This window comes from Leptinotarsa decemlineata, unplaced genomic scaffold (assembly GCF_025532065.1).
Source record: "Leptinotarsa decemlineata unplaced genomic scaffold, Ldec_3_MD MMD2_tig00026374_RagTag_RagTag, whole genome shotgun sequence".
NCBI lineage: Eukaryota > Metazoa > Arthropoda > Insecta > Coleoptera > Chrysomelidae > Leptinotarsa > Leptinotarsa decemlineata.
In genome coordinates this window covers 2,489,178-2,510,966 of record NW_027412710.1, presented here as the reverse complement: position 1 = coordinate 2,510,966, position 21,789 = coordinate 2,489,178, and the positions used below count along the sequence as shown (strand labels likewise).

Here is a 21,789-nt window from a genome sequence, read left to right as displayed (position 1 = left end):
AATGAACTACAGGCTTTTTTGAAACGGAAGAGTAAGAGTTATAAGCCGAAAAAGTCTGCTGTTTTATCTCCTAAAGATGTTATCAGATTCCTAAAGGACGCTCCTAATGATATTCATTTATTGCATAAGGTAATTTTTTTCTTATTTTCCTTTTTGTGTGTATTTATTTCCTTTTTTTTGTTATTTTGATTATGGGTTATTTTGGAGGATGCAGAAGTCAGGAACTTTTGAATATGAAGATATCGGATATAGAGGACCGGGATTCCGTAGTGAACGTACCGGAAAGTAAAACTGGTGTATCGAAGAAATTTACAGTTGTGGATGAAAAAGAGTTCTCCGCTTTGCCTTTATTAAGACTTTATATGTCTTTGCGTCCTAAAGGTATTGAACGATTTTTTTTGAGCTTCCGACAAAATAAATGTACATCTCAGCCAATCGGAAAAAACATGTTTGGGAAAATCCCCAGCAAAATCGCAATGTAATTAGGATTGCCAAACTCATCTTCCTATACGGGACATTGCCTTCGTCGCACTTCTGCTACTGCTCTAGCCAATGCAGGAGCAACTATGACTAACTTAAAAAGACACGGAGGTTGGAAAAGTTCCACGGTGGCGGAGGGGTATTTGGAGGATAGCATCGAATTGAGAAATAAAACGGCGCGTATGTTGTCTATTTTGTCATCAGAAGAGGCAGGTACCTCGACTGTAGTGAACAGAAGCTCCAGCCATACAAAAGAAGAAATTGTTTCCAGTGGCGGAAGTAATTTTCAGGGAACATTTCAAAATTGTACATTTATTATTTGTAATGACGTGAATAAATAAAATATGGTTCAGTTTTCATTTCTATTTATTTTTACTTGTGAAAGGTAGAGGAAATTATACAATCTATAATGTCCCAAGGGAGTTATGACCCTCTTTATTGATAGCGTAACTATGACGATAAAAGCTTATAATATCCCGGTCAGAAATAATATATTTTTTTTTCTCATGAAGTTGATTTCATTATCAATATTTTGAACTATATATTTTTAAGTAGATAATTATCCCGTTACAAATTGTCTGGGGAAATGCTGTGCTAACAGCATCATATATTACAAATAGAACCCAATCTTGCTTAGTTTAAAATAAAACGCAATTCGAGTTATTTTATAACAAACAACCATGTGTGTCACATATGAGGGTATTTGGGTGCATGTTAAATGTGCAATTGAAGCGATCAAAGTCAGATTACTGTCTTTACACTTTTCAAAAACAAAATGTGAAATGTTACCTACTTTTGTTTGATGACGATATATTGATCGCATGCAATGATTCAAATTTCCTTTCCTATTCAAAACAGAAATTGTCTGAGACTTCTAAAATTTAAAAAATGTATATCTAATAAACTTGATTTTCTAGGCATTAAAATTGTTAAGGACGATGAAAATAAAGTCATTACAATAGATCAAAGTTTGTCAATTGATAATTTAGTTAGAAAATATAAAGTTGAAAATTGTAAAAATACAAAAACACCTATGGAAAATAAGTTAGATTCAACGAGAGTTTCTGATGTTAATGCTAAAACAAATTTGCCATTTAAAGAACTTCCAGGAAGCCTCATGTATATAATGCTTGGAACAAGGCCTGATATATGTTTTAGCATTAGCTTGTATGGTCAATTTCAGGACTGTGCTTCTGATGAGCACTTTAAACACTTGTTGAGAGTATTGAAATATTTGAGATGCACCAATAATTATAAATTACATTTTAACTCTTCTAATGAGTTTAATTTGCTTGGGTATAGTGATGCCGACTGGGAAAATAATGTTTCTGATCGTAATTCTATTAGTAGTTACTGGTTTGAGCTTAAAGCGGGATTTATAAACTTGCCGTTCGCCATTTGCGTTGGCGTTCGCGCTGGCGTCCAAGATAAAACTACAGAAACCGTATAGACCATTTACATTTACCGTCGGCGTTGTCGTTCGCCGTTGGGTTGGCGTTCGACTTAATTAAACTTCAACTTTTGCTCGTAGCAACGTTCGTTTCCTTGTCTAAGAGCCAATCAATACGATTTTTAGCTGTCAAAGTCATATTTCAAATGCCATTTATTGACATTGAGCGTTGGTCTGTGGTTCTTTTTTGTTATTGTTATTGCCTTTTTGCCGAGTGTTTTTTAATAGTAGTAGTTGTAAATATTAGTCAACTTTGTTTATTGTTAGTTATATTTGTTAGTGATAATAGTTTATATAAACATTTTTATTTTCCTTAAAAATTGCAACTCTTGCAGGTGGGTAATTAGTTAAATATTTCAGTTTTTCAGCTTATTTATTTCTGTTCAATCTTCTGCAGATGGCTCAGAGCGACAGCGATTACCTCGTTGAGGAATCGGAAGTGGAGTTGGAGGCTACCCACCCTTTGGTTCAGTCAGGTTAGTAGTTGTCTCAGTATTTTCCTAGGTATTGTCTAATTTATTTATTATATGATCAAGAAATAACTGATCAAGAACATGAAGGTACTACATTCGACCCAGGCCTTCTGATAGAAGCAATCCAACAGTTTGAGTTCTTGTATGATTTGTCCAACAAATCATACAAGAACACAAACAAAAAACATCAGGCTTGGCAGCATATTAGTACAATTCCAAACAGTAGTGGTAAGAAAAATATATTAGTACCTAAATTGTTTATTTTAATGCTTTATATGATAATAATTTGAATATTGTCTGTTTTAGTTGAAGAGTGCATGAAGCTTTGGAAGCACCTGAGGGACCGCTTTGTGAAGGAGAAAAACAAGTTTCCCTCAGGTGCTGGTGCACCTATTAGCAATTGGCCTCATTTCGAAGCAATGCTGTTTTATAATAAATTCACAAAGAAAAGAAAGTTAGTATTGACTGTTTAATTGACCTTTCTATATTATCACTAATTTTGGTTTTATGCTTTATAGAACATATACTGCCTGAAAAAAAATTCAAGTAAACCTCCTAGTAGACCTTCATCGTCAGCCTCTGTCTGGAGTACAATGACGATGGAGAGTCTAACATCTCCAGAGGTTTCGGAGGCTAACCAGGAGGAAGAACCACCAATGGCCGGTCCTAGTTGCTCAAAAAGAACTCTGGATAGTGACAGGACGTCCACTACACCCATTGGTAATATAAATAAGTAACTATATATCTCTTATTAAAATATTTTCTAGCACAAGGACGAAAGAAAAAATTAAAAAAAGATGATAATCTGGATGAAATTCTGGGAATGGCTCAGACAATTACTAATGCTTTTGGAAACAGAAAGGCCATTCCCAGAAACGTTAACTGCACCTTTGCTGAATATTTGTATCAGGAGTTGGAAATGATGCCAGCCGACAAAGCAGAAGAAAAAAGGAGAAATATATTATCCTTTATTATTTACGAAATAATATAAAATCAAACCTTTTTCAAGATTTTATTCACACAACCTTATTTAAATAAAATAAAGTTTTGTACGTGTATCTAAAATACAAAACAAATAATTATCCTAAAATATATAGCTATTAAGACAACTAGTATTTTAAAACGTCTGTAAAATACTTGTCTTCAAGATTTTTTTCAACAATAACTTTTACAAAAAGTTATTACATTTCAAATTAGTTGTTTTATTGCCAAATCAATTAATATCATGAAACATTTTATACTTATCTAGAATACAGAACAAAAAATATTCTAATACATGATTTATTAAATATTTGAATTAAGCTTATTTCTAACCATGGACTCTCTACAATTAGGTAAATCCCTATCAGTTAGTTTGATTAGAAAAATATGTTAAATTTAAAGGAGTAACAACTTTAACTTAACCAGCAATATATATAGCTTTTGTAACTAAAATTGTGTAAATATTCAGTTTACTTTTAAGAAAATATGTTTTTAGTCTCTTCTATCCATGCCACTCTACCTTCATTTGACATAAACTATTCTGCAAATGTGTCCCTGATTGCATAGATGAAACGTTTGGAAACATTTGAACCTAATCGACCAACAGATGTTAAATGTTCTTGTTCTACCCTCCATCCCCCATTTTTCTCACCATCTGTATCAACATAACTTGGTGGGCAATATATATATTAGTGTCTTCAGATTTTGACAGTTCTGTTTGGCAGTAGTTATGCAGAACAACAACTGCCTTAACAATATTGTCAATATTTTCCACTTTGGCATTGATTGTTGTTTTTAAAACCCTCCATCGAGCCACTAATATGCCAAAAGTATTTTCAATGACTTGCCTGGCCCTGGAAAGTCTATAATTGAAAATTCTTTGACTATTTGTTAAATTTTTCCCAGGATAAGGTCTCATTATATATTTTTTTAATGGGAATGCTTCATCTACAACAAAACAGAACGGTACGACAGCATTTGTTCCTGGTAACTGTTTTTCTGCAGGTATGTTTAAATTTGAACATTCCATTCTCTGCCCAAACACGCTATTTTTAAAAACGCCACCATCACTCTGCGAACCATAAGCACCAATGTCAACAAAGGTAAAGTTATACTCGTAATCACATGAGGCTAATAAAACAATACTAAATTTTTTTTTATAATTGAAAAACAAAGAGCCACTTTTAGCTGGAGCTTGAATATTTATGTGTTTTCCATCAATACTTCCTAAGCAATGAGGAAAATTCCATTTTTCATGAAACCCTTTGGAAATGTCCAACCAATCTTTTTCAGACTCTGGAGTTTTCAAATATTCTGGACTAAGAATATCACACAGACACTGGCAAGTCTCGTGTATGATTTTATGAACAGTAGTGAGTCCTATGTGATAATTCCAAGCGAGGATTTGCATACTAGCACATTGTGACAAATATCTGGAATAAAATAATGGCTAATTCTAAAATTTTTTCAATAATTAAAAATGTAACCTACTGTAAAGTAACAACAAGTCTTTGTTCAGGTGAAATACCATCGGATCCAAACTGTTTACCGATTTTTGCCCTCACTTTAGTCAACAGTTTTTCGGAGACTGGAACCGTCGTTCTGGTATATTTAAAAAATTGTTCTGGGTCCCAAGATTTAATTTTTTTATAATAGTTAAAATTTCCTGAGGTCCTTCTTGCCCTATTGATGGGTCTCACTTTAAATCGTCTTTGCCTCCGACGATTTGTTACTAGATATGCTACATATGAGCACAAAATAAGTCCACACACAGCAAGTGAATACTCGGCTTCAAAATCCAAATCCATCTTTATTAAAGAATATAATTTTAAGATGCTGCTCCTCCTTTCGGGATTACAGAACACCCTAGATATCATAAAATAAAAACACGCACTGATAACAAAGAACCTCTAATCTTTGCTGACAACTTCTCACTGTCATATGACACATTACGTTGAGGTTATGATAGTTTCAATAACTGCCAACGGCAAGTTTATTAATGGTCAATTCCGTTGCTACGAACTGCCCACGCCACGGTCAGCGCGAACGGCAAGTTTATAAATCCCGCTTGATGATAATCTTATATCTGGTGTACTAAAAAACAGCCTTTTGTAACACTTTCTAGTACAGAGTCAGAATTCGTGGCAGTTTGTGCATAATCGTGTGAATTAATTTATATTAAAAATTTGCTTTTGAGTATGGAAGTTAATTAACCATTGCCAGTTATAATCTGAGAGGATAATCAAACTGCCATGAAACTACTCGATAATTTCGAAAATTGTGAAGTTACCTTTGGTTTTGGACTTAATTAGTGATGGAGTTTTGCTTCTAAATTACATATGTACTAAGGATCGAATAGCTGATGTATGACATGGGGAAAATAGAATATTGAGATCAGTTTGTAAAAGTTTTGGTAAGTAAAATTTAGACAGACATTGTAGATAGATAGATAGATTTATTAGTCCTTTGTGGCTACATTATGTAGATTATATTTCTGAGGTATAATATAAATGTGTAATATTATAAGGTGTCATTTGAATAAAAAATTAACGTGACATACATTGTAAAACAAACACATACATACATATTAAAATATAAGTGAAAAATAGGAATAGATAAAAGAAAACATGTTACGATATATACGTCACAATGACAGTGATCTGACATTACCAACTTCAAGTATAAATTCATCTATTTTATAGAAACCTTTTTCTGATAGAATCACTTTCAACTGTTTTTTAAAAACTTGGGGTGGCAATGTCTTCATATTGTTTTGACGAAAAATCTCTTTACATCACGTTCTGTAGTATAGATTGAAAATTAGCCTCAGTAATGCGTTCTGTTTTATGAAAATTCTGTCCACCTCAGTTGCTAAACCCTAGACAGCAATGTTGTTGTAAATAATGGACTGAAACTTGGCGAAATAAACTGATATCAGTGCTTTAGTATCTAATTTATTCTTGAAGGATTTAATGAGATACTATGATCGATTCAGTTTCTTGGATGTGATTTCTATATGTTCTTGAGAAGTAAAATGTGAGTCCATTATCGTTCCTAAAAATTTTGTTGAGATTTCAATAACAAGGATTCATTCCGGAAAATTAAATTGAAATCATGTATGCTTCGAGATGGATTTGCAAATTCCTTGCAGACAGTTTTTCTCAGTTTAACAATAAGTATAGTCCTGTAACACCAGTCATCAAATTCATGTAGGACCGAGTTCACAAGGTTATGCGTTTCTTCCGTTGTTTTACTTGAAAGAATAATGGAAGTGTCGTCTGCGTAATGGTATATCGCACCATTACTTATATTATCAGGTAGATCATTCGCATAAAACAGAAAAATTAGTGGATCGAGTACACTGCCTGGTGGTGTCCCATTTGTTACAAGGAATTTATCGAACCTTATATGATTCCGTTTTACCTGGAAATATATATTTGTTAGGAAATACATTATAAGTTGATTTATGTTTCCTCGAACACCAATCTTAAATAGCTTATCTGATACGAATTTAATATTCAAGGTATCGAAGGCTCTACTCAAATCAAAAAATAAACCTACCACAATGTTTTTTTCATCCATTAAATCAATGGCGGTGCTTTTTTTCCTGCAGCATTTACAGCTGCCAATATAGTTGTATTTTCCCTTCCAGGACTGCTCACAGTTCTTGAAGCAGTCTTTCCAATTCCACCCACTACTTTAGTTTTGCTGGAATCAAGGCATAAACTTGACTCGTCCAGATTCCAGATTTTATCTGGCTGATTCATTAACTCGAGAACTTGAAGCGTTTGTTTAAGCAAGTTGAAGTAGGGATATATAATAAAAGGATCTGTCATATTTTTCCGTGCATATTCGATACTCTGAGGTTTTTTTATCGACAGTGAATGCTGCTTTTTAAAGTTAATAAACCAGTCTTCTCCAGGCTTGTTGAATTTAAATGGTGTTTTTAGATTATTTTTGTCAACATATTGTTTTACAATATCAAGCAACTCCAACCGGCTCAAGCCAAATCCCCACGCCTCCATTTGTTTTAAACAATTTTGATAATTTTCGTTCATGTTCTTCTGGAAGTGCAGGCGGTCTACCAAATGATGAGCTTTTCGTTCCACGTCTTCCTTTTAGGTGATCTCGAATGGTTGATAATGGAATTCTGTATAACGCTGCAGCTCGTTTTGGTCTTATTACACCATTACGAATTTCTTCCACGGCACGTCTCAAGGTTTCTTGGGTGTACGATTGTCCTCGCTGTGAAGTTCTCACGTAAACTCGTGGCATTTTGTAAAAAAACTACAAAATAAAATAAAGAAAATGTAATGGGGTAAGAGCACACTCCATGTGCACTTCCCCCTTACGACAAATGCGCACTTTCCCCAATATCAAATTTTGCCAGGGGAAGTGCACACCTAAGCGAATTTCTGTTCTTAGCTTAACCTCTAAAAAACCAACATGCCTCCATTGAATTATACCAAAAGCGAACACTATTACATATAAACACTTTCACACTTACCCAACGACAACATAGAAATCAATTATCAGAACGAAATAATCCAATTGACACAAGGATATTAAAATTCACGTTGGCGTTCCAACAGGTTTTGCCGAAGTGACACGCACTGTTTTCGCGTTTTATCGATTCCTAACGATGAGGTATGAACGTTTCAATTAAAATCCATAGATGGCGCACCCTAAACTTTAGAAATTAATTTTTCAGGGTCGTTGGATGCACTTTCCCCACTTGACCTTAACTTCAGATAATATATCCACGCATTCTTTGATTATTCTTGTGGATAATTCATCATGGTTATGAGGCTATAACTGTTTTTACTTCATCCGTAGTGACTGGGTCAAAAAACATGATTACATTAGTATTTGGCACTGTGATACAACTCTCTGAATCTTTCCCTGGGAAATGTGTCCTTATTTTCTCGTCAATGATTGTTGTTACTACGACTTCTTCTTCGCTACTGATCATTTTATCATTATGACTTAAGCGGCGTTTACATTGGTATAGCTACTTGTACCAGTCACTAGTACAAGTAACTGGCCTGCTAGTGAGCTATCTCAAGTCCAAGGTTAGTAGGTGTCTACATTAATTTCGATACTAGTATCACTAGTAGCTAGTAAACATAGCGATAAACATGTCTCTTCGTCGTAGAAGTTCGCGTTCACAATACATTCGAATCAGAAAATGTATTTTAAATGTGTCCCTGTGTCTAATTGAAGAAATCAATGACCTATATAATGATGAAGTGGAAGAAGGTACCAGAAAAAGAATGTGGACAAGACAATGGATAATGAGAAGAAATACTAGAGGAGCATCTGCATTACTTTTAAAAGAACTGTCAACAGAGGATCCTGAGGAATATAGATTGTGTATTCGGTTAACTCCTAAGCAATTAGAAACTTTGCTAACTATGGTATCACCAGTAATTCAACGTTCTGATACTCGAATGAGAGATGCCATACCTGCTCGGACAAAACTAGAAATAACTCTTCATTTTTTACCTACGGGAAATAGTTATAGAACCATCCAACATTTGTTTCGTGTTCCGAAACCTACAATATCAAAATTCATACCAGAAGTTTGTGATGCAATTTTTGAAGCAATAAAAGATTTTGCAAAGGTAAGTATAAATTGGTTTCAACTTGTTTTTTGTTTTTATTGCCAAAATATACTATTTAAAGTAACATAGTATGGAATACAGAATAGTTGCATAGTATGGAATACAAAACTAAATCATCAACACTTACAAAAGTTCTTAAGTTCTTACGAAAGTTCAAAAATACATACTAGTGGTTAAACAGTTGCTATAAAAATAAAATACTTTAAATATCTCTTATGGCCTCTGCAACAACGGTACTTAAAGAATATTGATGGTTCTTGCCACGTTCATTGGAAGATGGCACATTGTAAGATAAATAGGGAGAAGGGGTTTGGGGAAAAGAAGAATTCGTATCATCAGCATCAGAGCATGTATAATTAGAACCTTCAACCGCATAAGGACTGGACGAAAAACTTCTTGTAGAAGGAGTCATTGCATCTATCGGAGTTACTGCCATAATGCGATACCGGTTTAATGTTGCCTGCAATTCTGTTTCGCATTGAAGTGCCAAATGAATTGGCATTTTTTTCAGGCTAAGTGCCAGATATCTTGCAAACGTGTCAAATTCGTCTTCCTCAGTGTCAGGTGTTACAGACTCAGTCAGTTGGCAGAAGTTCCGATACTGCTGCAGACAAATCTTGCAGACGCCATTTTTTTCAGCTGAGGAAGATCGTGGAATGGGTTGTTTGCTGCTCTGAGGGGTATTTCACAGAGTAACCTCGTTTTTGGTTATTTGGGAATTACTATCTGTCTCTGTGTTCTGTGGCCTTTCAGCGGTTTCCTCATTATAATGTAGTTGAGTCTCATTAGAATTGTCCTCCTGACTTTGCTGATCTAGTTCCTAGAATAAAATACTAATGATTTATTAGGGAATATCCAATAAAACTTTAAGTTGTCTCCATCTATTTAGTTTAAAACAAATTTTATTTAAACTTAGTTACAAAAATAAATTGGTTAAGAGACTCTTCAAGTTTTATCAGATATTGCTTAGTTGTTTTTTCCACTCCACTTTGAGATTGGACTACAACAATGTAATAATGATTAAACCGTATTAAAGAAATGCAGGAGAGTACTCCATTAATCATAAACTAGGTTAATGGTTTTAACATTTGTTTCTAGGTGCCACAGCTTAGAGAAGAGTGGGAAGAAATTGCTCGTGGTTTTCAAAGTAGATGGAATTTTCCTAATTGTTCATCGACGACAAACATATATTAATTCAAGCTCCCCCCCATTGTGAAACCGAGTATTTTAATTACAAAGGTCATAACAGCATTGTACTTATGGCCATTGCAGACTACAACTATTGCTTTACGTATATCGATGTTGGCTGTAATGGAATCGTATCAGATGGAGGTGTTTTCCAGAACTGTTCTATATATACAGCATTAGAAAAGGGTATACTTCCAAAAGGACATTGTCTCGTCGCTGACAATGCATTTCCTCTAAAGGTATATTTAACTAAACCTTACAACAGCTTACCTCTGACCAAAGAAGAAAAGATTTTTAACTATCGCCTAAGTAGAGCAAGACGTATTGTTGAAAATGCTTTCGGTATTTTGGTTAGCAGATTTAGGATTTTTGAGAATAAAATATCATGCAATTTGTCAACTGTAGATAAAATTGTTAAGGCTTGTTGTGCTCTTCATAACTGGTTAAGGAAAACTGCCTCGAACACCTATTGTCCCCCTAGATCTGTTGATGAAGAAATTATAGATACAGGTGAGATTATTCCAGGAAACTGGAGGTCTGAAGTTCAACAAATAAGATCAATTACAAAACCTACTACAGGTTATAAATCATCTAGACTTGCCAGAGAATTTAGAGACCACATGAAAAGGTACTTCAATAATGAAGGTGCTGTACCATGGCAAGAAAGTAGAATTTATTAATTAAGTTGAAATAAATATTGCAGAGTATTTTTTCTTTAATTCCATTCACTGCACACCTATACCCCTCCTATACTACATATTTATAACATCATTATCATCTTATACTTAAGAATAATTTCCACTTCTACATTACTTTTAAAAATTTCTTCCCTTATTTTTAAACTTACCGCACGCCCCTGCTATTTATATTGAACAAACATGGAGTTAATAAATGAAATTATAATATATCCTTACCATATTACTTTGTGTCGATCGTTTTTCCTTAGTTTTTCTAACAAAGGCATCCATAATTTTAAACCATTTCATGGACGGTGTGTAAACATCATCTCCACCCATTCCAGATTTTATGGACTTCTCAATTTTCTGTAACTCTTGATTATACGTGTTTCGCAAGTTCTTAATTTTTATCCTAGCTTCAGCTACCGAAAAGCCATCAATATTCATTTCTGCAACGATTTGCTCTAGCGCTGCTAATCGTAATTGGTTATTTCGATATATAGGTTTACAAACATTCCACAGGCACTCATGATCTCTATAAAGTTCAACAAATTTAATTGTTTCTGCTTCTGACCACTTCATTTTAAAATTTTAGTTTACCGTTTCACGTGCTCAGTGTACACACAAGCAAACGTAAACATAACCTAAAACCAACTGTCCTACCACTTCCACTGGCATCCGTGTGTTTACATTCGGCGAGTAGTAGCGCGACCAGTAAATTTTTTAGAGTGGGGAAGGTTAGCAGACTAGTAAATAGCCTGGGAAGCTATTCACTATCCTCGCCAATCCACTGGTACAAGTACTAGTACCCGTACTAGTCTGCGGAGTTTACATTAGATTAGTAGCTGGCTTGCAAGTTACTGGAACCAGTAACTAACCCATTTACTAATCTAATGTAAACGCCGCTTTATACCTTGAATATAGTGCAGTGCACTATGACGGAGGACTCACTTAATTCCTCGATTAACGGAATACCTCCCACAGGTCAGGTTTTGCAAGACATCAACGAAGAAACAGTGGAGAGAATGGACTGAGAAGAATGTAGTTGTTTCAGACTTGGAGATGACAGTGATGATAGAGTCCAACAAACAGTGGAGAGTATGAACATGAAGCGATTGCCAGTTCAGGTGTTTCGACAAAAATGAATGTTTTTTGGTTTATTGCAGTGAATTTCTTTACTGCTGACATGTGTTTGATATAGTCATTAAAATAAACACATTTCAGAGAACACCGAAATCATGTGCGGTTTCATAAATAACAGCATTTCATTCAAATGTTTGTCCTGAAAATTACTGGCATCAAAAGGTTTTGTGACTTTCTTTGGCTTAACATTAGTTCAGCAGTCCCTTTCGATGAAATTGTGCTTGTATTGAACAAAAAATACCTTTTGAAATGTTCCAAGATATTATGAGAGGGAAATTTCAATGTATCCTTCAGCTATTGAATGGTTCAAACGTTTTTTTGATTGAATTAGATATTATTTGAATATGTTCCATAGAGTTTTTATGGTTTTGGGAAAATGAAAAATACAATATTTGAAATTGAATGACAGTATGGAGAGAATTGCAGACCTAACAATTCAATTAATTTTTATTAGATACTAAGATAATATTTAGATAGGCTATTATTTTTAATATATCTCTAAATTAGCCTCAACACAAAAATTGAACAAATCCAATATACACAAATATACTCATGTGTACGGTATCATTGACTCGGCATAACTCACAATAACTCACATAACTCGGCATAACGACACAACTCAAAAATCGGTATTTTTGAGTTCAGACTATGAAAAATATCTGTAAATATTTCTTTATCGATCATCAGAACTGTATCACTCTTGTTGCCTCAATGCCATTTCCTCTTTATAGGCAATAGTGACAAATTGCCAGTTAAATTTTGTGGTGAACTTAAAGTAAAAACCAAGTTCAAAAGAGTTTTACTTTGAGTTGTGACATCGTAAAAGTTTCAAAGTCCGAGAAGGGTCACATCTAGGGCCCTTATTTTTTATTATCTATATTAATAACAATAAACAATGATTTGAGAATGTCAAGTTTTTAATGTATGCTGATGATTCGAAAATTTATCTTCAAATGAAGTCCTTGTCAGATTGCTTGAGAATTCAGAGTGATATAAATAATTTTATCGAGTTTTGTAGACAAAAAGATTTGTATCTCAATTTTTCCTAATGTAGTTGCATTACACTCACTCGTAACAAAAATATCCACACATTTTCATATCACATAAATAATACCTTGCTTTCAAGAGCTAATTCGTTTGAAGATCCAGGAGTTATTTTTGACTCTAAATTCATTTTCGATGAACGTATAGATTATGTAATTAATAGAGGAGAGTTAATTACGAAGAAACATTCTCGCCAGTTGTCAGGTATAGCTCTATCAGATATCTAATGTCTCTGGCTGCAGAGCACAATATGGATCAGATGGATGCAGAATCCTCATTCCTTCAAGAAAATTAGAAGAAGAAATCTACAGGTCCCAACCACCTGGTTTCAGCGATGGAACTTCAAAAGTATGTCGACTCCGAAAGAGCATTTATGGACTCGAGCAAAAAAATTGGATGCAGTTTTGCAGAACTTTGGGTTGACTCAGTCACAATTTGACTCTTGTGTTTATTTCACAATAACAATAAAATTTATGATAATAGTGGTAGTGTGGGTGGATGATCTGCTTATTTTTTCGAACAATAAAAAATTTAAAAATCAGGTCAAGTTACAACTCACAAGATAATTTGAGATGACCGACCTTGGTGAGGCGAAATTATTTTCGGGACTTCAATTAACTCGTGATCGACAATCCAAGAAAATTTGGCTTGGTCAGCAGAATTATTGAGCAGATTCTCAAACGAGTTAATATGAATGAGGCAAATCCAGTATCCACTCCAATGTCAAATGGTAAAAAATTCTCTAAAACACATGAGCCACGAACAGAAGGAGAAAGGGACAATATGAAGGAAATCCCTCTGGAGAAGCTGTCAGCGGGTAAGCCTCATGGATATATATTTCAAATTTTCGTCCGGAACAGACGTGGAAGGTTCCATAGTCAAGAAGTGCTCTGGAGTCGGAGCAGTTAAATCGTTATCTGAACTTACAGTGATGAGGGGACGTGAGTTCAAAACTGTTTCAACTTGACAAGAGACTGTGAAAAAATCTTCATGAATAAGAATTTGAAGCCTGGGAATTTCTAAGCATGGGAGAATTTCTAAGCACGTGAAATTTTTATACGTCCACACGACGATAAACTTTCCCCTATGTATTGATTCATTATCAAATTTGGGTACACACTTTCAACATTAATTGGATAAGTAAAACTAAGATACATAAAATTCAAGTACCTCCAATATCACAGTGTTTCTGAAAGTGAAATTTTCATCTGTGAATATTCAAGTTGTTAGGGTTCTCAATGAGATCGATATATTTTCTCTTGCTTTTTTTCCTGTTTTTATGACAACGTGAGACAATCAGAAAAAGTGGGCATTCGTTGAGAGAAATGGAAAATGACAACAATATATTTTTCAATCAGTGTTCTACGATTCATTGGTGAAATGAAAATACCCAAATAGTTTCAAATGAATGGAATGAATCGAAAAAACTATTAGTATGAACACCCACAATTTCAGGTGTTTTTTATTATCTGTACTTATTCTGATGGAAAGCCAATCACATCGACAACTATTCATCTAAAGTATGAGGGTTGAATAAATTGAAGAAAAATTAAATAGGAAAAAACGTTGAGCGCTATTGACTTTTTCATGGGAACGTTAGATTCATTACCAGTTCTAATTCACGTTTCTCATACAAAAGTAATTATGTTATTGCTGAGAAAACTGCACCAATGCATGTAGTAAACTGTAAATTAACTGATACATAAACCCAGGTAAATTCCTTCATCAAATGTTTATCTAAATGAATCTGTACACTTTCTTTTCTTTCCTCGTGTTAATGTAAATTGATTTATTATCAAATTCAGGTTACACACTTTTAACATTATTTGGGTAGGTGAAAGTCAGATATTTAAAATTCAGGTATCTCTAATATCATAGTGTTTCTGAAAGTGAAATTTTCATCTGTCAGAGTTCTCATTAGAAAAACATCCTAAATCGAATGGAGAGAGAACATATAATAACTGGAATCAGAAAAAGGCGTTTATTTTCATTCTTCATCAACTGTTTTTACCTTTTTATATGCGTCTACTCCCCAAAATATCATATAGAATGCAGTTTATGAACTAAACAGAAACAATAAATACATTACAAACATTCAAGAGATAATAAATTTCCAATTCTGAATAGTATTCCAAGCATGGGAGATATTGGTTCACGTTAACTTTTGATACGTCCACACCACGATAAACTTACCCCAATGTGGGTCCCCAAAAACCAGATGATGAATAGGTGGATTATGAACATCGCATGACACTTTTAGGACTGATTTGTACATCATAGTCCTTGTCTCTGTCTCTGTTTTAGTCTCTGTCGTTGTCTTGAGAATTTTTGAGACTGGTCAATTTATACAGCATAATTTTAATTCTATGAACTGAGACTGGTGACATGCGACATACAATGGCACCAATCAGAATTTCAATTCAATTTCAAATATTTTGGCTCTCTGAATGGCAGCATTGTAACATACGACAAATGACACTATAAGATTTTGTTGATAATAAAATTCGTAAATTTAACAAAACAGTGATTTTTCATGGTTAACCCTTTCGTGACGGGAGCCGCAAATAAGCGCATATCGCTGACTGGCATATATGCGGGAGACGCATAATTTCGAAAGCTGTGAAATAGCATTTGGAAGCGGGAGTCGCACGAAAGCGAGACAGATTGAACTTGTTGAATCATGTTTGTCTACGCGAGGCTATATCGACTGCATGTACTTCTATAATCACAGTATATTCACTCGAGCGTCGACGGTGATCCCAAAAGTGCAAGTTTTCTTCAATTATACGTATTCTTTTCATAAAATGAGCTGGAAAAATACAAAACTGCTAACCGACGCGGATCTTGAAGAGTACTGGGCGCAGTCTGAGGAAGAAGACGATGGTGAAGATTTGAATTTTGACCCAGAAAGTGGCTCAGATAGTGAAGGCCAGATTTTCGAAGAGGAAAACCATCTCATAGCAGAAAATGAATTGGCTTAGTAATGATTATACTGAAGAACACTCGAATCCACCAGTAAATTTGCCGAGCGAAGGTGATTGCACAGAAACTACTTCTGGTAATCATTCTATAATTTTTTTTTATTTTTGATCTCATCTGATATAATACTTCGGCTATATAAAAATAGGGCTTTCGATTATTTTCAGAAGAACCGAGGACGAAAAAAACCAAGAAGAATAATACCGAGGCAATACATTGGGAGACAAAATATGACTATATACCGAAAAAACATTCATTCAATAACGAACAATCCGGATGTTCTAACCAAGTGAATGATATTGAAGCAGTGGATTGTTTCGTGTTATTTTTCGATGACTCTCTCATGACGAAAATCGCCGAACAAATCAATTTATTCTATAGACAAAATCGGGGTGAGCAGGCAGCCAATCATGTGAAAAAATGGAGGGATGTCTCCGTTGCGGAATTATACTGTTTCTTAGCTATTTCGTTACTTATGCCTCAAGTGAAAAAGTTGAAGATCACGGATTACTGGTCGAAAGATGCATTGCTAGAAACGCCGATTTTTGGACAAATTTTTTCTAGAGATCGCTATCTATCGATTTTGCGTAATTTGCATTTTGTGGACAATACAGATGAAAGAAACGAAGAAGATAAATTATGGAAAATTCGAATGGTCTCAACTCATCTCCAAAATTCTTTCACGAATATATTTTATCCATTCGAGAACGTTTGCATAGATGAAAGCCTTATGCTGTTCAAAGGATGGCTTTCGTTCAAGCAGTATATACCCTCAAAGAGGCATAGATTTGGCGTGAAATTTTTTGTTCTCTGTGACTGTGAAACAGGATATATATTGAAGTTCATAATATATTGTGGTACCGGAACTGATATCAAGCAAGAAGCTGATGATGTAGGGATATCAGGAAACATCGTACTGACCCTAATGGAAAAATACATGAATGCTGGGCATACACTCTATACAGACAATTGGTATACCAGCCCGAATTTGTATAATTTATTGTGGTCCCAAAAAACAAACGCATGTGGCACAGTAAAGAAGAATAGAAAAAACATGCCGCAGTTGAAGACAAAACTGAACAAAGGTGACATAGAATTCAAGACCTCAAATAATCTTCTGGCTCTAAAATGGCAAGACAAGCGTGAGGTAAATATGCTGAGTACCTTTCATACATCTGATATGGATGTTATAGAAAAAATAGATCATAAAACAAAAGAAAACATTTCAAAGCCGAAGGTGATTATAGATTATAATGCGAACATGGGTGCAGTAGATCGCGCTGACATGTTACAAAGTTCCATTGAATCTGTACGCAAAAGCGTGAAGTGGTATAAAAAAGTATTTTTTCACCTTCTTGACATGTCGCTATTGAATGCACATGCAGTTTATAAGATGAAAAACTGTAACAATATATCTATAGCAGATTTTCAGCTTTTATTAGTAAAGCAGATCCTTGCCAGATTCCATGTAGATACTCCGCGACCTTCAAGTAGGAGAACAGCAAATGAAGACTCACCTCTAAGACTGACTGGAAGGCATTTTTTGTCACATTTACCTAAAGATGATAAAAAGAAGCAAACGAGGAAGAGATGTGTTGTTTGTAGTAAAAAAAAGGTCAGAAGAGAAACAACATATCAGTGCCAGTTGTGTAATGTTCCGTTATGTGCTATCCCTTGCTTCGAATGTTATCATACAAAAAAAGTTTATTGGGCTTGAATTTGATTTTCATCCCATTTCCTAGACATTTTCAGTTCCATTCCTTACAGAATAGAAGTTTCTTGCATTATTCGTTACAGAGAAGATGGACTTTGGTTAGTTTATGTCATTATCGTTCTTTGTTACATTTGGTTTTGTGAGTTGAAATAAAAATACAATTCTCACAGCTTCATGATTTCTTATATCATCCAAAAGTTCCATATTGGATTTTGATTTTATATCTCATCCAAAAAACGGAGATTCTCCATTTTTTTGATGAGCGCATGAATGCGCACCTTACCTATATAACGGGAAACGCAAATATGCGGGGATACTGTGAACGGGAAACGCACGAATGCGAGATCACTGAAAATCCCCGTATATGAGCGATATCACGTAAAAAGAGGCCCGTTGCGAAAGGGTTAATTAGAATCTACATATATAGCAATAATAATAATAGTAGAATCATGGACATCAAGCAAAAATGCAAATTTCAGTATCATATTTTATGTAAATTTCAACTTTGGCATGTGCCATAGCAAGCCAAAAGAAAATAATCCATAGTCTATCTCTAAATGGTTTTTTCAGCGATGGAATTTGCCCAACTGTATTGGTGCTCTTGATGAAAAGCATATACAAATCAAAGCACCCCAAACTCAGGAAGTGTATACTTTAACTAAAAAAAAAAAATCAGTATTGTTTTGATGTCTTCTTGCCATGCTTTCTGTAGATTCACCATGGTGGACGTTGGGGCTGCAGGATCAAATCACGATGCTGCAGTATTCAGTGCAAGCGGACTAGGAAGTGCTGTGATGAATGAAAATCTGGATATTCCTCCAGCTAGAAATATATCATATCATATCATTTTGTTTCTGGATATTCCTCCAGAAACAAATATATCATTTCCTTTCTTTCTAGTGGCTGATTCAGCCTTTCCTTTCCATAGAAATATTATAAGGCCATATGCTGGATCTTATTTAGAACAGAAATGCAATATATTCAATTATCGAATCAGTAGGGCAAGAAGGACTATTGAAAGCACATTTGGCATTTTATCACAACGGTGGCGAGTCCTTCTTCGTCCAATAGTGGCTAGTTTGGAGGTGAGTGAGGTAATAGTGCAAGCTGTTGTGGTGCTCCACAACTTGCTTCAAACTAGTGAGTTGGAAATTCCAGTTGGGCAGAGAAATTATTGTCCCACAGAAAAGATAGACAATTATACTGACAGAGGAGAGTTAATTCCTGGTGAATGGTCGAATCCGAATAATTTACAATCTGTGCATAAAACAGGCTCCAATAATGCTTCAGTTTTGGCAAAAACTCAAAGAAATATTTTGGCCGATTATTTTGTTTCGGAGACAGGAGAGGTTGAGTGGCAATACAATTATGTCAATAAAGGGGCCCTTCCATCAAATGTTCAAGCTAGAGAACTCAGTATCAACCGAAAATTTCATTTTCAAGTTTTATAGAATGTTTTATTTACTTTTTAGAATTATGTATTTGTGTTCAATAAAGCATGTTCCAATTGCGAGGCTTTAACTTGGAAAAAGGCTTTTGATTTGTCACGATATTCCTGGTGTTTTGTTTCTAAATGACGTCGGAGTTTGGCTGGTTTCATCGACTCATTTGACAAAACTTCGTAGCATATGACGCACTGAGGTCTGTCTTCGCCGTTTAAATTGGTACCGAATTGAAACCGACAGCTAAGTATTCGTCGCAAAACTTACGACGTTTAACCTTTGAAGTCGAAGGTTTTTCATTTGCTTCGTCCAAAGCGGAGTCCTTTGGTTTCAACCAACGTTTCATTTTCACAGGTCACAATAACTTGAAAAACGTAATTTTACTATTTTAATCTCGGACGCAACACAACACAAATCAAAACAATTGCACTAATCGCGGGCGGCGGGTGTAAGCGTAATTTGCGAGCAGTACGGTGCGGTGCGGTGGGGGAAGAGTCCCGGCCCGGCGTGACGCCAGCACGCACTTGATTCACTCACATCATTCATTCGCTCTCGATCACCGCACCTCACGTTCGCCGTGCTAAGTAAGCGTGGCGATTACGAAAAATTAAGCATTTCGCTCATTAAATGCAAAAGGGACGCAATCCCAAATATATTTTTTTTACAGGAGAGCCAAAACAAAATTTGAAAAACCAATTTATGTATTTTTTCTTCTTATTTTTATAGATTAATAATAGTGTTATACATCATTGGATGCATCTTTTTTAATTTTTATAAATATCGTGTGCTTAGATCACATTTTTCTAATAAAACTGGTTTCCTGATTTTTTGTTTTTCGACCCTTTTGCATTTAATGAGCGGAGCGGAGCCCCATACATATACTCGCGGACTCCCAGGGGTCCGCGGACCACAGGTTGGGAAACGCTACATTAGGTAACTCAATACCACCCTTTTTCATATTCCCACGGGTCAATTTCAAAACATATATGCTAAATAATGCCCCTGTTGGTTCAGATGGAGCAGCACATCCTTCAGAGTGGATGACAGCACCAAATTTTTTAAAATATATGCACCATTTCGTAAAACACGCAAAAACAACGCCTTGCTCGCCAGTTCTTTTGCTGCTGGAAAATCACGAGAGCCATATTTCAGTACCACTGATCGCTGCTTGCCGGAAGAGGATAATGTTCCTACAGAACAATCGATTTCAGACCAACCTGTCATGGAACAGACTTCAACAGAAGAAAATAAGAGTCTAGAGGATCGTACAAGTTCTAATGTGGAAGTCACTGGGCCATCTCAACTGGAATCTCCATCTAGAAGCCAGACTAGTGGCACTGTGAATGTAACACCTGATTTAGTAAGACCATATCCGAAGGCCGGCCACAGAAAATTGCATGGCATGAAACGGAAGAAGGGAAAAACTAGAATATTGACGGACACACCCGAAAAAAAAACCTAAAGAAATGGAAGAAGAAGAAAGACAAAGAAAAAATAAGGTCAAAGAGCTCAACAAAAATCGAAAAAGCTCTGGGAATACAGGACAGAAAACATTTCCAAAGTTTGCTGATGAATTTACTTCCAAATCAAAGAAAAACAGGAAGATTAGCGGTGATGATGAAGTAGAAAATGTTTCCGTTTCTGACGAAGCCCTCGTTGAATCGAAAGAAGATTTTGATGAAGACGATGTGATCGTTCTGGATAGAAATTTCCAGATCAATAACTTTGTGTTGGTTAAATTTGAAACCATTATATTGGAATAATCGAAGAGGTTAGTCACTCCATTTCAACTATCAAATTTATGAGAGCGAGTAAGATAAGAAATACGTTTATATTCCCTGACATCGAGGACGTAGCCAGCGTTCCTCTGGAGGACATAAAGACAAAATTACCTACACCAACGACATGGATGAAACGTGGCAGCCTAAAATATAAATTTGACAAGCCTCTCTGGGTCATACCAAATATGAGATAAGATTAATTAAGTCCAACATCGTGCAGTGTTGATTCTAAGTCACATTGTTTAATTTTTCTAAAGTCTATGATAAAAAAAAGTTTGTATTACAATTTCTTATAGCAATGTTATATAATACATAAGCCTAGTAGTATCGTGAAGCAATATCATGCATATTAAATACAGTGTCCAAACCTCCCTACAGGGATGCCCAAAACTCCCGACTACCGGGAGGTTTGGGCACTTTGGACATGTGTTAGAAGATTTTTTGGGAAAGAAAGTTTTTGGCTTTCTACTACTCCATCTGATACAAAAAAATGGATGAGAATAGAGAAAAGTATCTTCTGTATAATTCAGTGTTCATATAGAAGTATTTGTTTCGAAAGAATTTTTTCTTTCGTGTAATTCAATGTTTATATGAAAGTAGCTGTTTCAGGAGGACTTTCTTTCAGTTTGTGTCTGAAAGTTACTTCTTTGCATGATCTACACATCCATGTATAGAATTACTTATTTTCAAATTGATTAATCCTTCCTTTCTTTGGAAGATTCTCTCATCCATTTTTTTGTATCAGATGGAGTAGTAGAAAGCCAAAAACTTTCTTTCCCAAAAAATTAATCACTCCTAAAAATATAACCCTTT

General features: G+C 35.0%; 2 protein-coding genes across 4 annotated transcripts; one reads left to right on the top strand and one right to left on the bottom strand.

Moving 5' to 3' along the window:
* The first annotated feature begins 2 nt into the window (after window positions 1-2).
* LOC141486817 (transcription factor Adf-1-like) lies at window positions 3-3,443 on the top strand. Of its 3 annotated transcripts, XM_074185386.1 has the most exons (6): window positions 3-2,265; window positions 2,328-2,406; window positions 2,467-2,631; window positions 2,710-2,857; window positions 2,922-3,123; window positions 3,171-3,443. In XM_074185386.1, the coding sequence occupies exons 5-6, from the start codon at window positions 2,997-2,999 to the stop codon at window positions 3,392-3,394; spliced, it is 351 nt and encodes a 116-aa protein (XP_074041487.1). In that variant the 5' UTR covers window positions 3-2,265; window positions 2,328-2,406; window positions 2,467-2,631; window positions 2,710-2,857; window positions 2,922-2,996; the 3' UTR covers window positions 3,395-3,443. The 3 variants fall into 3 exon arrangements, with proteins under 3 accessions (XP_074041487.1, XP_074041486.1, XP_074041489.1); XM_074185385.1 differs by having other exon boundaries at window positions 2,922-3,435; XM_074185388.1 differs by lacking the exons at window positions 3-2,265; window positions 2,328-2,406; window positions 2,467-2,631 and having other exon boundaries at window positions 2,642-2,857.
* Window positions 3,444-9,342: 5,899 nt separating this feature from the next.
* On the bottom strand, window positions 9,343-13,441 carry LOC141486816 (uncharacterized). Its single transcript, XM_074185384.1, has 2 exons — window positions 11,111-13,441; window positions 9,343-9,828 (listed from the first exon to the last, which is right to left on the bottom strand). The coding sequence occupies exons 1-2, from the start codon at window positions 11,453-11,455 to the stop codon at window positions 9,694-9,696; spliced, it is 480 nt and encodes a 159-aa protein (XP_074041485.1). The 5' UTR covers window positions 11,456-13,441; the 3' UTR covers window positions 9,343-9,693.
* Between the last annotated feature and the right edge of the window lie 8,348 nt (window positions 13,442-21,789).